This window comes from Aquarana catesbeiana, linkage group LG01, assembly GCF_042186555.1.
Source record: "Aquarana catesbeiana isolate 2022-GZ linkage group LG01, ASM4218655v1, whole genome shotgun sequence".
In the NCBI taxonomy this organism is placed as follows: domain Eukaryota; kingdom Metazoa; phylum Chordata; class Amphibia; order Anura; family Ranidae; genus Aquarana; species Aquarana catesbeiana.
The window spans coordinates 274,480,430-274,500,905 of NC_133324.1; the positions used below are offsets into that span (position 1 = coordinate 274,480,430).

The following is a 20,476-nucleotide window of genomic DNA, read 5'->3' on the forward strand; positions in this document are numbered from 1 at the left end:
TTCCACAGTGACATATTGGATTTGAAATGGATATACAGTTTACATGCAAAATGCATGTCCAAGGTTTAAGTGGAGTCATACATGTTTAACCACTTCACATCCTGTCCATTGTCATATGAGGTCCGCAGATGGAATCTCCCATCCTGGGTGGACGTCACATGATGTCATCGGCTTCCCAGCAGTATAGGGGGCGAGCTGCCGCATCACCGAGGAGCCAATGCGCGTGCCCGGCAGCTGCAATTTTCGCCGGGCGCCCACGATCGCTTGTGACAGAGCAGGAAACACACAGATCCACATCCTTTCAGGGGAGAGGAGACAGATCATGTGTTCCTAGCATACAGGAACACTGATCGATCTCCTCCCCTAGTCAGTCCCATCCCCCACAGTTAGAATCACTCCCTAGGTAACACATTTAACCCCTTGATCGCCCCCTAGTGTTAACGTCTTCCCTGCCAGTGACAGTAAAATAATAATAAATATTCCATAAATCAATATAGGCTTATTGCCATTTTTTTTAAATTAATTTTTTTACCAAAAATATATGTAGAAGAGTACAAATGGCCTGAAGATTTTTTTTTTTTTTTTTTTTTTTAATTGGGATATTTATTATAGCAAAAATTTTAAAAATTGTGTTTTTTTCAAACTTGTCGATTTTTTTTGTTTATAGCGCAAAAAATAAAAAACGCAGAGGTGATCAAATACCACCAAAAGAAAGCTCTATTTGTAGGGAAAAATGTCATTTGGGCACAGTGTTACATGACCACGCAATTGTCATTCAAAATGTTACAGCGCTGAAAGCTGAAAATTGGCCTGGGCAGGACGTCACTCCAGCTGATCGGTAACTCAGCTGGGGTGGCCATTCGTTCTGGGCATGCGTGGGCACTTTTCGATGGAGGGCACAAATCAATAGAACACCGGCCAGACTAATGAGAAATCAAGCCCGGGAGAGGGAGTTCCTCTCCCTCTGTGACGGGCAAGGTTGCCGCTGTAGAGAGGAGGCAGGCAATATGTATGGGTACATCCTTATCCCCCTGTTTGGGCAGGTTGTAACATCAAGTGGATCCATAGCCTTAGTATTCTGTGCACAGATTCTTCTGCATGTTGCTGCTGTCAACCCGGCGCCCCCTCCCACACTATGCCCAGGACAGTCGCCCCTCCTGGTCCCTGGATCCCATTTTTATGCAGGCAGCCTGTAGTGGGAGGAGCTGCTTGGTCCCTCCCACAGCTTTTCTCCCTGCACAGACTACGTCAGCACTACTTTTACAAGATAATATCTGGTTTTACAAAGCCATTTGTTACATAAAAAGTAGATTTATATCTTTTGAGGCTGTTGAGGACTATATTTAAATGAAATTGTTTTGTGTCTTCAGACATGCACATTACCTTAATGCAACTCTGTACATGAGCCCTTAGGATTCCTCCAGCCCTTAAAGGCAATCAGTGAAAGGCAAATTTGCTGTAGTCATTTAAAACAGACATAGAGTATTGAAGCAACACATTAACTCTTTGTGGATAAATGACAGGATATCAAACTTTGTCAGCAATGATTTTTTATTGACATTTTCTGTTAAGTATAATTATTTTTATTTTATACCTTTATCTATGAAAAATGATGCATTGTTTTATATTATGATCCATTTTAATATACCTGAAAATTACAAGCAGATTTGCTGAAGTTGCTTTAATGTATAATCTGACTTTTCTTTTTCTTTTTTACTTTTGTGGGTTTCTTAATATTATATCATTTCTACTGTTTACAGCTACCCCCTATACACAGCCCTTTCCATTGCATCAGGCTTATCTGAGTACTCTAAATGAGCAGGATAGTTGGTACAGTCATAGTGGCCGCTTGTCCTGACATATTCCAAGAAGTCTGCAGACATCGGGAAGGAAACATTGTCTGCTAATAACACCGTTCCTTTTCTGAGGACGCAGCATTCCTGTAGAGGATGAATGATAAATTAGTTAAAGTGAAACTATGGGCAAAACCAAAAATGACAGATATGATGCAGTCTGTCACTGGCAATAAAACCGTAGGCTTTATTTTTCAAAATTCCCCTCTGTAACAGTTTCACTATATGTGTTGAGACCAGCCATTTAACACTGACAGGGGTGCTTACAATGATCAGCTTTTACTTATGTAAAACTTTATCCATTAAAGAAAAAAAATCTGTTGCCATAACTGCTTAAAAATGTTAGCTGTAAAAGGAAATTATTTGTTAGTCACTTTTGCAAAGTTTATCTAAATGTACTTGTCTATCTAATATCTCCACAGGTTGACCATGCTACCCCGTCCAAGGGTGACTACGTTGTTTCTTCAATGTAACAGTGGTACCCACCCTAAGACAGGTGGTGTGTTACTGGCTAGATCACAAAGAAAAACAAAGACTAAAAAACAAAATGAATGCAGCCACCACATCTTAGGAATGGTAAGCTGCAATATAAAACATATTTGTTCTTGAGTTTAGATACACTTTAAGTATCCACAGTGACTGCAAACCTAAGATGTACAATACTTCATCACTTCTTATCGTTTCTCTTTGGACAATAAACAGTTTCTTGATTTCCGCATTATGTCATTTTAAAGAGATAAGACATTTTTTGTCAGGTAGGTGTAAAATACTTAAACATTTTATGATATTGAGGGTGCATGCACGCAGCTGGACATGGCATATGTACGAGAGCCCGGCTCCGCGCCAGTCGTTTATAGCTGAGCACTGCCGATCTGGGACCCGATTCAGCCCGCGTACCACCCTCTCTGCTTCCACACATGCTGGGGCACCCCTACACGGCCAAAGGGAAGACAAAAACAACTCCCATCTTTTACAATTGCCCTTTTGGACTCTGTTTGTCACCGTTAGGCCCTATGTCAGCTAGGGCGTCCATCTTACATCTAGCAGCTATAATGTATTGGCATGAGATGGAAATTATCCTACCTAACAATGTCAGTTGGAGAATGCTGCCAAAATATGGTTACACTACTTGCTCAATTGACACATATTTAAACAGTTGCTTTGGGTACTCGACTTCCCTGCCAATGGTCTTCATTTTTTTTTCTTTTATCTATATTAGGCTACGGCCGTCCGTGGCAGCATTGTGTCCCTGTTTGACCCTAACCTTCCTTAGTGACAGGACTGAACTCAAACTAGGTACCAAGTGCTTTCTCACCAGGTAATGTTTGTTTGTGGACTTCCCTCCACATTTCAGAATGTTGTTCTCAGTATACTTAAGAGTTTTTCTTATTACTTATCTCACTTCTTTTCTTTGCAGGGGAATCTGCACTCTCCTGTTTTTCTGTTCCCACTCTGGTCTTCCATTTCTTCCAATCTCTACTCTCCTCACTTCACTCAGTGCTTTCACTCTTACCCCATTCCTTCACCGCATGCCCCTTTGGAACATTGATTCTGGACCTGTATTATATTCAGTATGAACAGATCTCTCTATTGTAAACTATGATGGCTAATCCCCCCGCTACATGGCCACAGTTCTCATACACAATGTCCAGGGCCTAAGCTCGCTGGTAAAAAGATGAAAAGCCTTCCAGCACTACCACTCCTCCTCCAATATCCCACTGCTCTATTCTAGCAGAATTAATAATGCCGCTTGGTCAGACAACTCACCTCCTTTAGCGGTTTGCACCTCCCTCCGCAGACCCACATGTCCCACCTCCTGGAGACTGAAGAACTCCCTCTTAGGTAACCCCTCTGTGTGCTTTGACATTGAACTGCAAACAAAAGAGTTCTTTGATCATAATGACCATTCTGACACTATCCTATCATTAATTGTGCAGCCCATAATCCAGGGGACCAAAATTAAAATAGTATCCAGACTGAAGAACTCCTCCAAGGAACAAATCAAACAAAAGGAACAAATCCTGGAGGACCTTCTCGAAGCACACAAGAAAAGTCCATACCTTGATGTCAAGGATAAGATTGACTCTGCCAGGTTATAACTCAATGCTTGCCTGATCACCAAAGCAGATAAAAGCCTTCGCTTGTCATGCATGAATTTTTATACCTAAGCAGATCGCCCTGGAACGCTGTTAGCACCTCCAATATACTGCTATCCCAAAACTGAGGAACCAAATGGTTCCTTCACTCAGAAGGTTTTACAACTGTTCCAAGCTTACTATTCAAAGCTCTACACCACCACAGAAACTATCCCTAAAAGTAGAATGACAGCTTTCTCGGATAGCCTTATGATTTCTTCCCTATTTGCTTCCCCCAGAGGTCTACTAGAAAAGGAAGTTTTGGGAGAAGAAATTTTACAAGCCATCAAATAAGCTAAAACATCCAAAGTGCCATGGTTTTTCCGCATTGTATTTTAAGAAATTCCCCACCATTAATTCCACACTTACAAAAACTTTTCAATGTTCTAGAAGAGGGAGTACCTCTCGATGTGGGATCTAATAAAGCTACTACATGCATGCTGCCTAAACCTGATAAGGACCATAGCAACGTGATGATGAATTACGGGCCCATCTTCCTCATAAACCACAATCTAAAACTGCTAACTGCCAACAGAAACAACTGATTTCTGGAATATTATATTGCAAGAGATCAAGTCAAAAGAAGGGAGATAAACATTGTCTAGTTGCTATAGTCCAACTGGGACAGAGGCAGAACCCGTCAGGGCATGTTACTACTGTGTTTCCCCAAAAATAAGACCTACCCCGAAAATAAGACCTAGCGTTATTTTCCAGGAGGGTTGCAATATAACCCCTACCCCGAAAATCATCCCTAGTTTAAAATGCTTGTAAAATCCTATAACCCACTGTATTACAGTAGTACACAATGTACAATGTGTGTGTTTCTGTAATATAAATGTGGGCAAGAGAGCCCCGGCGGGTCACAGAAGTGCAGAGCGGCGCTATAATGAAGGTATTTGGCACAATTATATTACAGAAACACGCACATTGTACATTATATACTACTACAATAGAGTGGATTATAGGATTTTACAAGCATTTTAACTCAGTTCCCACTGGAGATTCCTGTCAGGCAGGGAGAGAGAGGGGGAGAGAAGACAGCACATTACATGGTAAGACCTACCCCGAAAATAAGCCCTACTGTGTCTTTTGTTGCCAAAATTAATATAAGACCCGGGCTTATTTTCGGGGAAACACGGTATCCCTAGATCTACATAAAGCTTTTGACCCCCTGCCCTGGCCATACCTCTTCACTATATTGCAGCATTGGAATTTTGGTCCAAATTTTCTCTGCACACCCTATACTCGAATCCAACTGTCAACATAAACATTAATGGCTATTAGTCAGAGCCAATAAAAATACAAACAGGTACCAAACAGGGCTGCCCATTATCACCCTTATTATTTGTAATCACAATAGAAATGCTGGCAATTGCAATTCTTCTGAACCTCAATATAAAAGCAGTCCAGAGTGCAGGGAAACAACACAAATGTGCGCTCTTTGCTGAGGACCTCCTGCTGTTTGTGACCTTGCCCATCACTGCACTCCCTAACCTCTTCCAACTCCTGTGGGAATTTGGTGCCTTATCGGGCCTTTGACTCAATCCTTCTAAATCAGAAGTTCCTAATATTAACCTCTCAGACCAGATCCTTGTCTCACCTAAAACCTCATACCCCTTCACATGGCAACCTCAGGCCTTGCCATATTTAGGTATTAAGCTCACCTCAAAGATAAACCCACTGTACTGGGCCTATTATATACCGCTGTATGCCTCTATGGAGGAGGAAATAAATACATGGTCGACATACACTCTCGCATAGACTAGCAGAATTGCTGCAGCTAAAAATGACCCTACTACTGAAAATATTATATTATTTCTGTATACTACCCACCCCCATCCCCTTGGGAGCGCCCCACCTATTGCGATATATCGTGCCTCTGACAGCACCCCCCCGCATGCGCGGCTCCTGCACCACCAACCCCCTCCCCCCCATGCACGACTCTGGCAGCACCCCCAACCCCCCCGCACGGCTCTGGCAGCACCCCCAAACCCCCCGCATGCAGCCCCGACACTTACCGCCAGGCAGCAGCTCTGTGCACCAGAGAAGCGGCGACCTCCACTCCAGCACATGTCTCCTCTGCTCATCTTCCTAAGCACCAGGCATCCAATAGGGTGGCCCGGTGCTTTGGCCAATCAGGCAACAGATCTGACACCCTGACTCCTGATTGGCAGGGAGGAAGGTTAGTGTGAAAATAGCGAAAATTAATTTTCTATCGTCACACAGCCGGAGTCCGCGAACCCGGAAGGAAGACAGGCGAAGATGAATGCGGCCTCCAGCGGCGACAGCGATGCCTTTACTTTGCAGGTCAGCAAAAAAAAAAAAAAAAAAGAGGAAGCGTTTACTGCCTCTTTAAAGAGGAGTTCCACCCAGGGGGGCCGTCAAAAAAAAAAAAAAAAAATTAAAAGTCAGCAGCTACAAATACTGCAGCTGCTGACTTTTAATTGGACACTTACCTGTCCCTGGGTCCAGCGATGCGGGGGATCGAAGCCCCGCTCGTCCCCCCCCTCCGCTCGTCGGCGCCGGCATTTCAACTGTGGCCGCCGGGCTGTGGCTTCACAGCCTGGCACCCACTGCGCATGCGCGAGCGGCGCCGCGCTCCGTGATTGGCCGCTCAATCACCTGGGACCTGTAATGGGTCCCAGATGATTGACAGGAGGGAGGGAGCAGAGCGGAGCCCTTCCTGTGCCTGGGGGGAAGTGATGTCACCAGCCCAGGTAAAGGAACAGGCAGACTACGAGGGACCACCTAGCAACAGGCATTTTAGAGGTAAGTGAAAAAAAAAAAAATATCCAAATGTTTTTTTGTTTTTTTTTTTAGAATTTTTCCAGGTATTTTTGTTTTTTGGGTGGAACCCCACTTTAAGTGGTTTTAATTGGTGTTTTTTAATCAGTTTGTGCTGAACTGTATTAGATTGTGTTGGCAATGACAAATTAACACCTATTCCAAAATCTTACAATATGCATTAACACACATGCACTAACGCAATGCGCTACTATGTGTTAAGGGTTGCTGTGTTGAGGCAGCCCAATAACATTAAATTAGCTGGTAGTGCACTTTAATGCATAAAAAAAGGAATGACCCTATTTTTTAAAGCAGCGCACCACAATGCATAACATGTGCGCTGTGGTGTGTTGCAGTGTCAATGCGTTGCCTACTAGTTGTTCATTGGGGCTATTCTAAATGAATTTAATGCTAAAAAGTGCAACAAGTGAATGCAAATGAGCTCCTATTCTTCTTGCCCTCCTGCTAAATGGAAATATCTGCATACACTCATTTGATGGAAAATGAAGAGCTGTTGTAATCAATATGTATAACCAATAAATACTTTTACAAATTTCCAGGCCACAGATGGCATGTAATATCATTCAAATGCATGAGACTCTTTAAAAGTCTTTTAATAATAATATCGGTCACCTTCATAGGAAAATACCACTAATTTAATTAAAAAAACTCATTACCCCAGCACATTGTTAGTGAGAAAACTAGTCCCCAGGCCCTTTAATTCAGACCTGCCGAAACTGTGACTGCAGAATGGTAAGCCGATCCAGAACCCACAGTTGATTGTAAGGAAATTTTTTAATTTCTACTCAGCAGCCCAGACTGAAGATTTCTTTCAAGACCTCCCTCTCCCCCAAATAGAGCATGCTCATGTAGAACTAACAGATTTCGATTTTACGGAGGGCGGATCATGATGGCTATCAAAAGCCTTAATCCATCCAGAGCACCGGGTCCAGACAGTTTTTCTGGACATTACTATCGTAAATAAGCTGAAATTCTGACCCCTCACTTATGCTCTTTTTTTAATGATTTGCAAAAAGGTAGTCTCCTGCCACCATATGAAAATAACACCTTCATCCGTGTCATTCCCAAACCAGGTAAGGATCATGGAGACTGGACAAACTACCGCCCGATCTCACTAATAAATGCAGATCTCAAAATAATGATGAAAAGCATCCCGTCGGAACACTTTTATCTCCAACTTTATTCATCCAGATTAAGTGGAGTTTGTCCCCAATAGACAGGCGCCGGACCAAACTAGACGGCTAATAGACATTATATCCGCCATGAATTCTAACTGGGACAGGCAGGAGAGACAGAAGGGTATGCTGTTATCTCCATACCCGCATAAGGCCTTCGATTCTCTCTCTCCTGGGACTACCTTTTTTTTACTTTAGAATGGTATAGATTTGGCACAAACTTCCTAACTACCCTAAAAGCTATTTATAGTGAACCCACAGCCCCATTTTCAGTTAAGGATACACCCAATCCAAGTTCCCAATCCATTAATATACATAGAGGTACAAGACAGGGCTGCCCACCATCTACACTCTTAATCATATTAGCCTTGGAGCCTCTGGCTGTTAATATTAGAAGCACATCAGATATCCAGGGGATATATTGTGGAGATTGGGAGCACAAATGTGCCCTATTTGCGGACTATGTTTTAATGCTCCTTTTGTCTCCAGCTACATTAAAACCTAATCAATATAGGGTTCTGCTACGCTTCACTTCACTTTCGGGTCTTAGGGTTAACCACTCAAAATCCTTAGCGCTTAATCTATCACACTGACCGTGCAATACAAAATTCATTCCCCTTCCCTTGGCAATTGGATGCCCTTCCCTACCTAGGTATTTTTCTAACTACATCTCTTTCCACGCTGTATCAAAAGAATTTCCCACCACTTTATAAAAAACTGTCGGAAGATCTTAAAAGGTGGTTAAACAATCCTCCGTTGTGGTTCGGGCGACTGTATTCGATAAAAATGAATGTCCTGCCAGGATATTATATTTTTTTAGGACCCTCCCAGTCTCGATAAATATGTTGGACTTTAAGTCGTTTCAAGGGAAAATACTGAGATACATATGGGGGGGATAAGAGACCCAGGGTGAATAAACACACCTTATATACCCATAAGCTAAGGGGTGGACTGGGAGTACCAAGTCTGATTAAATATTATCAAGCAACTTAATTGACCCAGTTGATTTGCTTTCATACACACCGCCCCACTTTGGATGACCATTGAATCATCTCATTGTCCAACTAGGAAAATCAGCCATCTGATGTGGCTGAGAGCCAAGGACAGACCAATTATGATGTGCCCCACCCTGTCATTTTCATTGAATTTATGGGATAGGCTGATGACAAGATACGGGTTCAAGTCTCCTCATGCCCCTCTGGCCCCACTATTGGGCAATCCTGCCTTTACCCCAAGTCTCCATCCTCAAGGTTTTACTACTACAGCAATGGAATACCTATGCAGGAACTTAGACAAACACACTGGTCACATTTCCAAAATATACACCATGTTGAATTCTACCTTCTCTAAGCAGTTCTATATGAACAAATGGGTAAATTATATAAATGAGACTTGGGAAATGGAAGACTGGTGTAAGTTAGCACAATATGCATCTAAATTGCTTATCAACACCTCACTGATGGAAGCAAATTATAAAGTATTATTAAATGGTACATGGTGCCAGTGAGAGTGGCGTCTTGTTTCGCCAGGGCCTCCCCGCTGTGCTTTAGAGGCTGCAGAATGGAGGGCACAATGTTTCACATTTGGTGGACTTTCCCAAAAGTAAGGAGATTTTGGATCCACACCTCCAGTTTCATTTATTCACTCACTCAGGTGAACCTTACTAAGTCACCTATACAGGCACTTCTGGGGCCCCCCGGGGAGGCCCCCCAGGATACAAAAGAGGAATCGCAACATTAATTTTTCTGGTGGCTAGGATTGCCACGCCAGATCATGGAAGTCTCATATGATGGTGAATGAACGCCTTTCGGCGGTCCTAAATGATAAAATTGCCTTTTTTCACAAAATCTGGGACCTATGGATTAAATATCTCTCGAATGCCGCATAGGACATTTACATTACTATTTTCTTTACAGACTAGAGTGCACACCTGCCTTTGCATTGCTTTTCTATGTTCCTTCTTTTCTTTTGCACCGCAACATTATCCCTACCTCCTACTTCCCGAGCCAAGATGTTGGAGGGGAGAGATGAAATGTGATTGGGCAGGAGAAGGCATATTTTTGTTGTGCACAAATCTGGACCGTTATGAGTTCCAAACATAGTGAAATTCATATTGACCATATGATCTCCTCGTTCATTGAGAATTTTTTGTATCCTGATGCACAACAACTGTATCTTAATTGTAATTAATGTACCTGTTGAGTATTACCTTTTCTACTTAAAACTCAATAAAAACCATTGAAAGAAAAAAAAAACTCTTTACTCATTTTATTATTTATAATAACGAAAATATTTCCCTTACCTCGAGTAACTTAGTATCTGGCAAATATCTGTTTCCAAAATGATCAATGAACACAAAGTCAAAGTGTTCTACTCCATGCTCTGCTTTTAGCTTGGGGATGATGTATTCTGTGGAATTCTGCAATATCTTCACCTACAGAAGAGTTATATGGATTAAAAATCAGATATATGGGCAGAATCCAATTAACCCACACAGAGACCTTATCATTATAATAACAGAGGAAAATCTACTGAAGATGTAAAGCATAGGTTATTTCTTTTATGGTTGTAAACCAGTGTGAATTATGGAAATGAAAATGTTTCCATTATTTCTGTGGTTATGGGGAATATATTATATGCCATTATAAACCATAGTTAGTGGTTACATATCCTATCAATTTTTAGAGCTTGCAAACATTGTTCATCATCATACAGATTTAAACCTTATATGGTTTATTTATTGTGCACTAAAAACTGGCAGGTCATACTGCATTTGAAAATCGCAATACACATATCAATGCCTATGGCCATCTGTAGAGAAAAGTCTGGTTTAATGATGTCAAATAGATCATAATTACTTAGTTATTGTAAAAAATATACAAATGCATTACAGATACTGTATAAACATACAAAATAAAAGCATAGTGAAAATTTCTAATGGATATTAGTTCCCACCCATAATAAAACTGGTGAATCCAAAACTTTTGTGGAAATACTTTTACTTTCCTATTTTCTATATAAAATGCAAGTTGATTTTTTTAAACCTCAAATAATTTGAGAGAGAGGGAGGATTATAAAACTCAAAGCAGCCTTTCACAGGAACGCTAAATGCTCTGTACTGGGTTTAATCTTGGTCTTCAGTGTCACTTTATATGCCAAGTGTACCTTGTCTTTAACTCCCGCAAACTCAATAATTTGTCTGGCCACATCAGCATGCGCAGGATTCATCTCTATGGTGAGCAGCAGAGATCCAGGCTTCAGTAAGCGAGCTATACGGATGGCGGAATATCCACAATAAGTGCCCAGCTCTAGAACTGTGGAGGGGTTAGTTTCTTGTAGCATATTATCCAGGATCAGGCCTAAAAGTGGAGTAACAGTAAAACATTCATCTGAAATGCAGATAGTGAATGCAGTACTAAGAGGTACACATGATGGATAAATGTTAAGATAAGATAATACTTTATTGTCATTGTATACATACAACAAGATTTCTCAAAGCACACTTTACAACAGCAATATTAAAAAAAAAATTCAACACATGCATGCTTCCTAACGAATGCCCGCATATTCATCCTCAAATATGGCAAAAAAATGAAATAATTTTAAAAAGTCAAATTTTTACATGGAATTACTGAAACTGCACCAGGTGTATTTATAGACTATACAATACAGTGTTGATCCTACATATGCATGTTCCCTATTATCCTTAAATTCATGAGTTTTGTATGCAAACTGAATTATTACTGAAAAATCCGTGGTCTAGCTGTTAAATCCTCTGTGTATTTGATCATTTTGATATCACTGCAATTAAATGTTTTATGCAGTGCTAGAATCTTTTTTTCTTGGATAGTGAATTATGTATGGTTGTGCTAAAAAAAGCTTGCGTGCATTTCAAGTAAAATTTTAGGCATGTGCTTTGTGCCCATATATACACCCCTCACATTTTTGTAAATATTTTATTATATCTTTTCATGTGACAACACTGAAGAAATGACACTTTGCTGCAATGTAAAGTAGTGAGTGTACGGCTTGTATAACAGTGTAAATTTGCTGTCCCCTCAAAATAACTCAACACACAGCCATTAATGTCTAAACCGCTGGCAACAAAAGTGAATACACCCTTAAGAGAAAATGTCAAAATTGGGCCCAATTACCCATTTTCCGTCCCCGGTGATTATCACTGTATTATAGCGTGTCTCTTTTTGACAAATTTGAATCTGTTCTGTGGAAGATATTTCACAGCAGAGTTGCTGGTTTTTATATTTTTTACTGTGGATAGCATTATCATCCAAGCGCAGTTTTGCGTTGGGACAACATGTAAAAATTTGACATGCGTACAGGAGCAGTTTTATGGTTACAAAACACAGACAGTGCGCATTCGGATCTGTGCACCTGCTCTTGCACTGCATGTCAAATTTTGGAATACAGCTGTGTCCATGTAGCAGCTGAGTCTGCATTTACCTCTATAGGCTGCCTGCACACAGCTCAGGGCAGATGCAGGCACAAAAACACATGTTGCCTGCACACACGATTGTCAAAATCCTAAAAAGTAGTAAATGTATTCATGTTATAATAATATGCTGGGTGTCCATTGCACCCATGTGCCTTTAAGGAGGGGTGGGCTCCTTCCAGGCACACCCCTCTGCCTATCTACTATAATGCATGTGCTTCTATTATGGAGGCTCTCAAAAATGTATAGAGTTAAGACTGTGGATAATAATGGGATACCTTGTTGTGGCCTCTGCAGCTTACGCATGTATTTGCAAGTGTGTGCAAACTAAACCCTTTTTAATGTAAACTGATACACAGTAATTTGGTTGGTTGCAGGCTGACTGACAAGTTGAGCTGGGAACTTTCTTTGGTTTTGTTTTACATGCGTTGCCCTTGTTGCTAAGGCTAGTTATAGGTGGGGGCAGTGGCCATTTGTTTGTACTGTTAGAATACTCATGTGCCCAGTATACTATAAAATATGTAGTGTTGTTTCACTGTTGCAGAGAGCTATCCTTACTTCTTATCTTGGAGAATACACAGAAAGGTGTCCGTTTATGAAGCAGTGATCAGCGGCGATCCCGAGGATCGCCGCTGATCACAGTCCATAAACAGTTTATGAAACAGTGATAATCGGGGGGAGAAGTGTTTGAACATTTTCTCCCGCGGATGATCTCAGCATATGGAGAATCCTCATTGAATGGCACAGTAACGGCCAGTTTATGAAGCGGTGATCTCACCGCTTCACTGGCGATCTGAGTCAGAATTCACACTCCTAGGTTCACCAGCTCAGAGGTGGTGAATCGGGGAGTGAAGAGAGAATCCTGGGGGATCTGAGGAGGAAAGAGGAAGATTTTTAACTTCCTTCTACCTCGTTCAGACCCCCCAACACTGTAAGCATGTTCCCCTGTCATGTCCCCCTTCATAAACAGGCACACAGAGGAAAACGTTCTCTACTGTGAATGCCAGAGAATGAAGCAGTGAATAGATTTCACTGCTTCATAAACGGACACCACAGTGATGTGAAATCTCCCTAAAAGGAGCAAAGATCAGTAAAATGAAGACAGAGATTATAATCTTCACCCCTCCACCAAAACCTAAAAAAAAATACATGTTTTGGTTGAAATTGGGCTTTAACACATGCAGTCTCACGTGTAATTTTAGTTTCAAATACAGTAAAACCTTGGTTTGAGAGTAACTTGGTTTGAGAGCGTTTTGCAAGACAAGCAAAATGTTTTAATAAATTGTGCCTTGATAAACAAGCGATGTCTTGATATAAGAGTAGCGTCATGTCACAACTGGAGTATAAAAAAGAAGAGAGGAGTCTCTAAGTGTAGCAATATGGTTACATTTAATGAAGGTACAACATTTAGCAACTTATTGCTACACTAATGCCCCGTACACACGGTCGGACATTGATCGGACATTCCGACAACAAAATCCTAGGATTTTTTCCGACGGATGTTGGCTCAAACTTGTCTTGCATAGACACGGTCACACAAAGTTGTCGGAAAATCCGATCATTCTGAAAGCGGTGACGTAAAACACGTACGTCGGGACTTAAACGGAGCAGTAGCCAATAGCTTTCATCTCTTTATTTATTCTGAGCATGCGTGGCACTTTGTGCGTCGGATTTGTGTACACACGATCGGAAATTCCGACAACGGATTTTGTTGTCGGAAAATTTTATAGCCTGCTCTCAAACTTTGTGTGTTGGAAAATCCGATGGAAAATGTGTGATGGAGCCTACACACAGTCAGAATTTCCGACAACAAGGTCCTATCACACATTTTCCGTCGGAAAATCCGACCGTGTGTACGGGGCATTAGAGGTGCCTCTCTTCTCTTTTATACCCTGTAAAAAAATGCTTTGATATACAAGTGCTTTGGATTACAAGCATGTTTCTGGAAGGAATTATGCTTGCAAACCAAGGTTTTACTGTATAGTTATGTTTATATATAAACATAACTAGTAAGACAATGTACCAGTACCAGTAGATCCCATTTTACTTCCAGAAATACCTTTCTCATCTCCCACATTCATGGCCCATTCCTTTTCTCGGCAATATTTATCAATGTGGTCCAGCACACTCTGGGGGTTGCCATGTACTGCATTCTGCAGCACAAACTCCAGGATCCTCTGTTCCCTGGTTTCAGCCATAGATACTGCAAAGCTTCAGTTCAGTCCTGGTACCTAGAGAGTTAAAATGACAGCATGGCTCATTATCACATATACATGTTTAGAATTTTTCTGTGGTCCCTATTGCAGACAGAGAGCATCTTGAGCATGTCTTTATGAAGCAATGCACAAAAATAAATAATATGTAAATGGAAAACATTTCTTGCAGTGTACAGGGGTCCGCAGGACGGAGGACAGGAATCAGTAGGGCAGGGTACAGGGGTCAGCAGGACAGGCATGAGTAGGGCAGTGTACAGGGGTCAGCTGGATGATAGGAGTCAGTAGGGAAGGGAACAGAGGTCAGCAGATCAGAGGACAGGAGTCAGTAGAGCCGGGTACAGGGGTCAGCAGGACAGGCGTTAGTAGGGCAGGGTACAGGGGTCAGCAGGACAGAGGACAGGAATCAGTAGGACAGGGTACAGGGGTCAGCAGGTCAGAGGACAGGAATCAGTAGGGCAGGGTACAGGGGGTCAACAGGACAGGAGTTTGTATGGCAGGGTACAGGGATCAGCAGGACCGAGGACAGGAGTCAATAGGGAAGGGTACAGGGGTCAGCAGGACAGAGGACAGGAGTCAGTAGGGAAGGGTACAGGGGGGAGGGGAGCCCTGCGCCCCCACCCCAAAGCACCTTGCCACCATGTTGTTGGGGAAAAGGGCCTCTTTCCGACAACCCTGGCCATTGGTTGTCGGGGACTGTGGGCAGGGTGCTTATCAGAATCTGGAAGCCCATTTCAACAAGGGGGGCCCCCATATCCCTGCTCCCCACCCTATGTGAATGAGTATACCCCAACGCATTAAAAAAAAAAAGTGAGAAAAATAAAACACATTACACAGGTTTTTAAAATAATTTAATAAGGCAGCTCCGGCATCTCTTCCGATTTCTTCTCCACTCCCAGGTTCTTCTCCCTCCTCCGCTGATGTCTTCTGCCTCTGCCGGTTCTTCTCCCCTCTCTGGTTCTTCTCCGCTGATGTCTTCTAGTCCTCTCCGGTTTGTCTCCCTCTGTCCGCTGTCTTTTGCCTCTGCCCGGTCCCCTCTCTGCGCTGTCTTCTCCCTCTGTTCTTCATCTGTTCTTCCTCCGATGTTGACTCAACGCTCTCTCCCGCTCAAATGCTAGGTGCGCAGTGTGCCACTACTTATATTGGCATGGGGCGGGGGTCACCGGGTGACGTCATCCAGAGGCCCTGCCCCTTGTGACGTCCACCGGGGCATGATGGGTGGCGACCTCACAAGCGGCGGGGCCTCCAGATGATGTCAGCGAGTGGCCCCATGCCAATTTATGTCACACAGGGATTGTTTCTTTTCTATTAACTTACAATGGAAGGTGCGCTTTTGAAAAGTGCAGCAAAGATGCAGCATGCAGGACTTTTCAAAATGTGAAAAGTCACATAGGATTTAAAGGGGAATAATTTTGTTGCGCTTTAGTCGTACTAGAAAGGTGCATTCTAGATTAACATGTATTCCTATTTGAAGCTTGTTGGGCTTTGTGTATTTCTTCCAGATCTGTGCAGTAATCCAGCGTAAAGTTTTGCCTACTGGTCCTGGTCTTGTCTGCAACCCTTTTGTGCAGGCAGCATGCAGTGGGTGGGGCCTGCTGTGAACCTCCCAAATCTCTGCTCTCTGCAGAGGCTAAGTACAGCACAGTGGTGGTGTTACCACGTTTACAAGGAAATAACTGGGATTGCAAGGGCATTTGGTGCTTTCAAAGTTGATTTTTATGCTTCACAATTATTAAGGTATACATTTAAATTAAAGTGGCTATAAAGGCAGAAGTTTGCCTCTTTTTGCATCACAGTAAAAAAAACTTTCAATAGCTGCTCCCCCCAGCCTCTCCCCCCACCCCCCATTAAACATTTACCTGAGCTCGACCTTGACCCAGCGCTGTGCCCATTTGCAGCAACTCCCTTTCCTTCTCTCTCCTCTCACAGGAAACCCAGCAGAAGCGGGAACCATAGACTCCTGCTGCTGTCAGTCAAATCCTGTAAGGAGGGAGCTGAGGGTAGGGCCAGGACAAGAGGTGAGCAGTATGGGCGGCTGCCCTGGGCACTGTTGTATCATGTGAGGTGAGAGGGGGGCGCCACAAAGAGATGGGAGGGGATTTGTGTTGGAAGTGAGAATTTGGGGGGCGGCAGGGAGTAAGTATTGTTCTAGGAGGGGGAGTGCTAAGAGTGGTGTTTTAGGAGGATTTGTGTAGGGAGGGAGGATGGGGGGAGATTTGTGCTAGGCGGGGGGATTTGGTGCTGGGAAGGGGAGATTTGAAGTGGGGGGATTGTGTACTAGGGGTGGACATTTTAGTGGTAGAGGATTTGTATTAGGAAGGGTGAATTTCTTTGGGGGGGGGCATTTAAACTGGTGGATTTGGAGGTGGTAATTCAGCAGGGGGCGGATTTGTACTTGGAGGAGGGGGAATTTATGCATGCTGATTAGGGCTCAGTGTTTTTGTGAGGGGATTTTTGCTGACACATAATCAGGGGCGGCCTGTCCATTAGGGGCACACGGGTGCCACCCCCCGTCCATCGCCGCCTCCCCTATCCATGCATCCGGCCCCTTTCAGGACACCAGACCATGGATTCCAATGTGGAGGGGCTGTTTTTTTGAAGCACCGATTAGAGCAATTAGGCTCTAGAGCGAGAGGCTCTAATAGGTTTCAATATAGGGTGGGCTCGGGACGCAGAGACTGCACTTCGAGCCAACCCAGGTGTGTTACAACAGTGAATGAATATTCGCTGTTGTAACACCGATCCTCCTCCCGGTATCAGGTTTTGACACCGGTCACCCGATTGGCTGAAAGGACAGATTCTATTGGACACCTAGGAGGAGGAGGGAGGAGCTGCACAGTGGAAGCCGCCGTGATGCAGAGAGGACACAGGAGCCGCTGCCCTTCGCCCATAGGAGCCCGCAACCTGCCGCCCAAGGGAGCTCGCAACCCCCCCGCCCGTAGGAGCTGCAACCCGCACATAGGAACCCACAACCCGGCGGCCACCTGTAGGAGCCCACCCCACCTGGGTGGAGGGGGGCCGTAGTTGTGTGCCACCCCCCCAAAAAAAAACACAAGCCACCACTGCACATATAGCTCATAAATCTTGGGGGGGCATAGTTTGGCATGTTGGCCCTGGGCTCTACATGACCTTGTCCCGGCACTGGGTGAGGCTGAGCCGCATTGTGTTTGTCCATGGATGCACACATGGGTTTGTCCACGGATGTCCGGGAGTGCGCCCACTTGATTGCCCCCATAGCAGCAGACTTCCTATGGGGGCACTCAGAGAAGAGACGGAGTGGAGATTGCCAGCAGGGAACCACAGAAGAGGAGGTCTCTCTGTGCAAAACTATTGCACAGAACAGGTAAATATAACATGTTTATTATTTCAGGAAAAAATTAATTTTACAGCTGCTCTAAAGGTGTTGTGCTTGGAGTTTAGCTTTAACCTCTTCCCGTCTGCGCTATAGCCGAATGACAGCTACAGCGCAGACTTACTTTGCCCGGGAGGGCGTCAATAGCCGTCCTCCTGTGCTCGAGTGGCCTGCGTGCCCACTGCAGCGTGCGCGCGCACTCTGATCAGCGAGTCTATGAGACTCGGCTGATCACAGATCGGAGTAAGGGGTCGATGCCAACCCCTTACCACGTGACAGACAATGACAGCTGATCATGTGATGTAAACAAAGCCGTAATTGGCTTTTTTCTCCTCACGCTAATAGCGTGAGGAGAAAAAAAAAGCCGATCACCGGTGGCTGTGAGAGGGACGTCAGTCCCGATCGTGGAGAGCCTCTGCAGAGTCATCTGTGCCCACATGTGCCACCTGCCAGTGCACAACCAGTGTACAACAGTGCAACCAACCAGTGCCCACAAGCGCTACCTACCAGTGCCCACAGTACCACCCACCAGTGACCACAGTGCCACCTATAAATGTCACCAATCAGTGCCTCATCACCAGTGCTGCCCATCAGTGCCACCTACCAGTGCCCATAGGTGCCACCTACCAATGTCCATCAGTGCCCATCAGTGCCACCTATCAGTGCCCTTCAATGCCCATCAGTGCCACCCATCAGTGCCACCCATCAATGCCGACTCATCAGTGCCCATCAGTGCCGTCTTATTAGTGCGTATCAGTGCAGCCCATCAGTGAGGCCTATCAGTGCCAATCAGTGCAGCCTCATCAGCAAATATCAATGAAGGAGAAAAATTACCTGTTTGCAAAATTTTATAACAAACTATGAAACATGGTTTTTTTTTTTTCAAAAATGTCTGTCTTTTTCTGTTTGTTTAGCGAAAAATAAAAACCCAAGTGGTGATTAAATACCACTAAAAGAAAGCTCTATTTGTGTGAAAAAAAAATGATAAAAATGTCATTTGGGTACAGTGTTGCATGACCACGCAATTGTCATTCAAAGTGTGACAGCGCTGAAAGCTGTGCACAGTGACCAATCAGATTCTGTGTGCACCAGTTTTAGTAAATTTCATTGCAAAGGGGACACTGCAGGGTAAGCACTGGACACAGCACACCTTGCACTGTTAATGTGTATACTCCTGGTACAGCGATCACAGGAATAAATGACCCTTTGTTTCAGGTCCAGCTGATGTTGGCTGAACAGTAATCAAAGACACTACAGCGCAGATATGTAGAGGGCTCAGGCAGTGAGTTCCTGAATATGTTCCTCTCCCAGTCTACACATCTGGTCTGACTGCCTTCCCTACAAGATTTTTCGCTAACGCATGTTAATGTTTTTACAGATTTGTAGTACAAGCCTCTGGTTTTTCAAGTAGAAGTAAATGATTATTTTCATGCATCCTATGTTTCCTGACATTTGTTTATCCCAAGTACAGTCTTTACCATAAATCATACTTACAGTGTATACAGTGTATACTTCTCAGCGCTCAGTCAGGAAGTGGCCTCAAATCACGTGCTATTTTTTCTATTGTTTTCTTTAGAACTGGCCAGTCCGCAGCAAGGAAAATTTAAGCAATGACATTGCAAAACGCTTGCCATTCCTGGTAGGTTGGAAGCAGACACGTACGGTCACTGGATTTTGTCCTACCTGGCAGAAAAAGAATGAGATTCACAACTTATTAGTGTTCAGCACATAACATTCTGCTTAATACAAATCAGTCAATTTACTCTCCCTCACAGAATGTGTAATCAGAACTGTGCTAGGCAAATAAACAAGTTTTTTTTGTCTGCAAAATCTTGCCCTTTGATACAAGGCTGTTCTGAGCCAGGCTTTGAAAAGAATTTAACTAGATTACATGTCAGGATGGCCTGCCAAACTGATTATGCTGAATAAAGGCATTAGAAAGTTTGTGGAACGTTACAGATAAAGCTGAAAATTACTGTACAGCTAGCCATATATGGATTGAAATCTGCCCGGTTCAGCAGGATTCAGCCAAATTTCGATCCATTCCTGTTCAAGAGGAGTTAATCTAGTGATCATTACCTCCCAAATAGGACTATCAGTATATTTTTGCACAATCGCCACTTGCAGTCAATAGTATGCAGTGCTGATCAATTTATTTTGGCAGCAGAAAAGTCCCTGCTGCCAGATTATAATAGCACAGCGGGAGATTCCTCCATTCACCTCGAATGTGTGGATGAGGGAATTGATTTGATCTGTGGCCAGCTTTAGTTTAATATGTTTTGTGATGCACATTGATGTACTGCATTCCTGCCAACTCTCTTTTTGAACCCCATCCCTCTGCCCCTTGCGCAGCCTCAGTTGTCCCTCTTTTGGTCTGATGTATGGGTATCCAGGGCTGCTGTTAGATATCACATAACCCCACACAGCCTATCTGGGCAGCAGAGGGAAGGGGATGTGGACAGGAAGGGGTGATCAGTGTAGTGGGGGGGCACA

The 20,476-nt window shown here is 43.6% G+C and overlaps 1 protein-coding gene across 1 annotated transcript; it reads right to left on the reverse strand.

The window, feature by feature from the left end:
* Positions 1-1,533: 1,533 nt before the first annotated feature.
* LOC141141113 (catechol O-methyltransferase-like) lies at positions 1,534-19,612 on the reverse strand. Its single transcript, XM_073628824.1, has 5 exons — positions 19,478-19,612; positions 14,478-14,649; positions 11,134-11,327; positions 10,271-10,402; positions 1,534-1,940 (listed from the first exon to the last, which is right to left on the reverse strand). The coding sequence occupies exons 2-5, from the start codon at positions 14,614-14,616 to the stop codon at positions 1,761-1,763; spliced, it is 645 nt and encodes a 214-aa protein (XP_073484925.1). The 5' UTR covers positions 14,617-14,649; positions 19,478-19,612; the 3' UTR covers positions 1,534-1,760.
* Between the last annotated feature and the right edge of the window lie 864 nt (positions 19,613-20,476).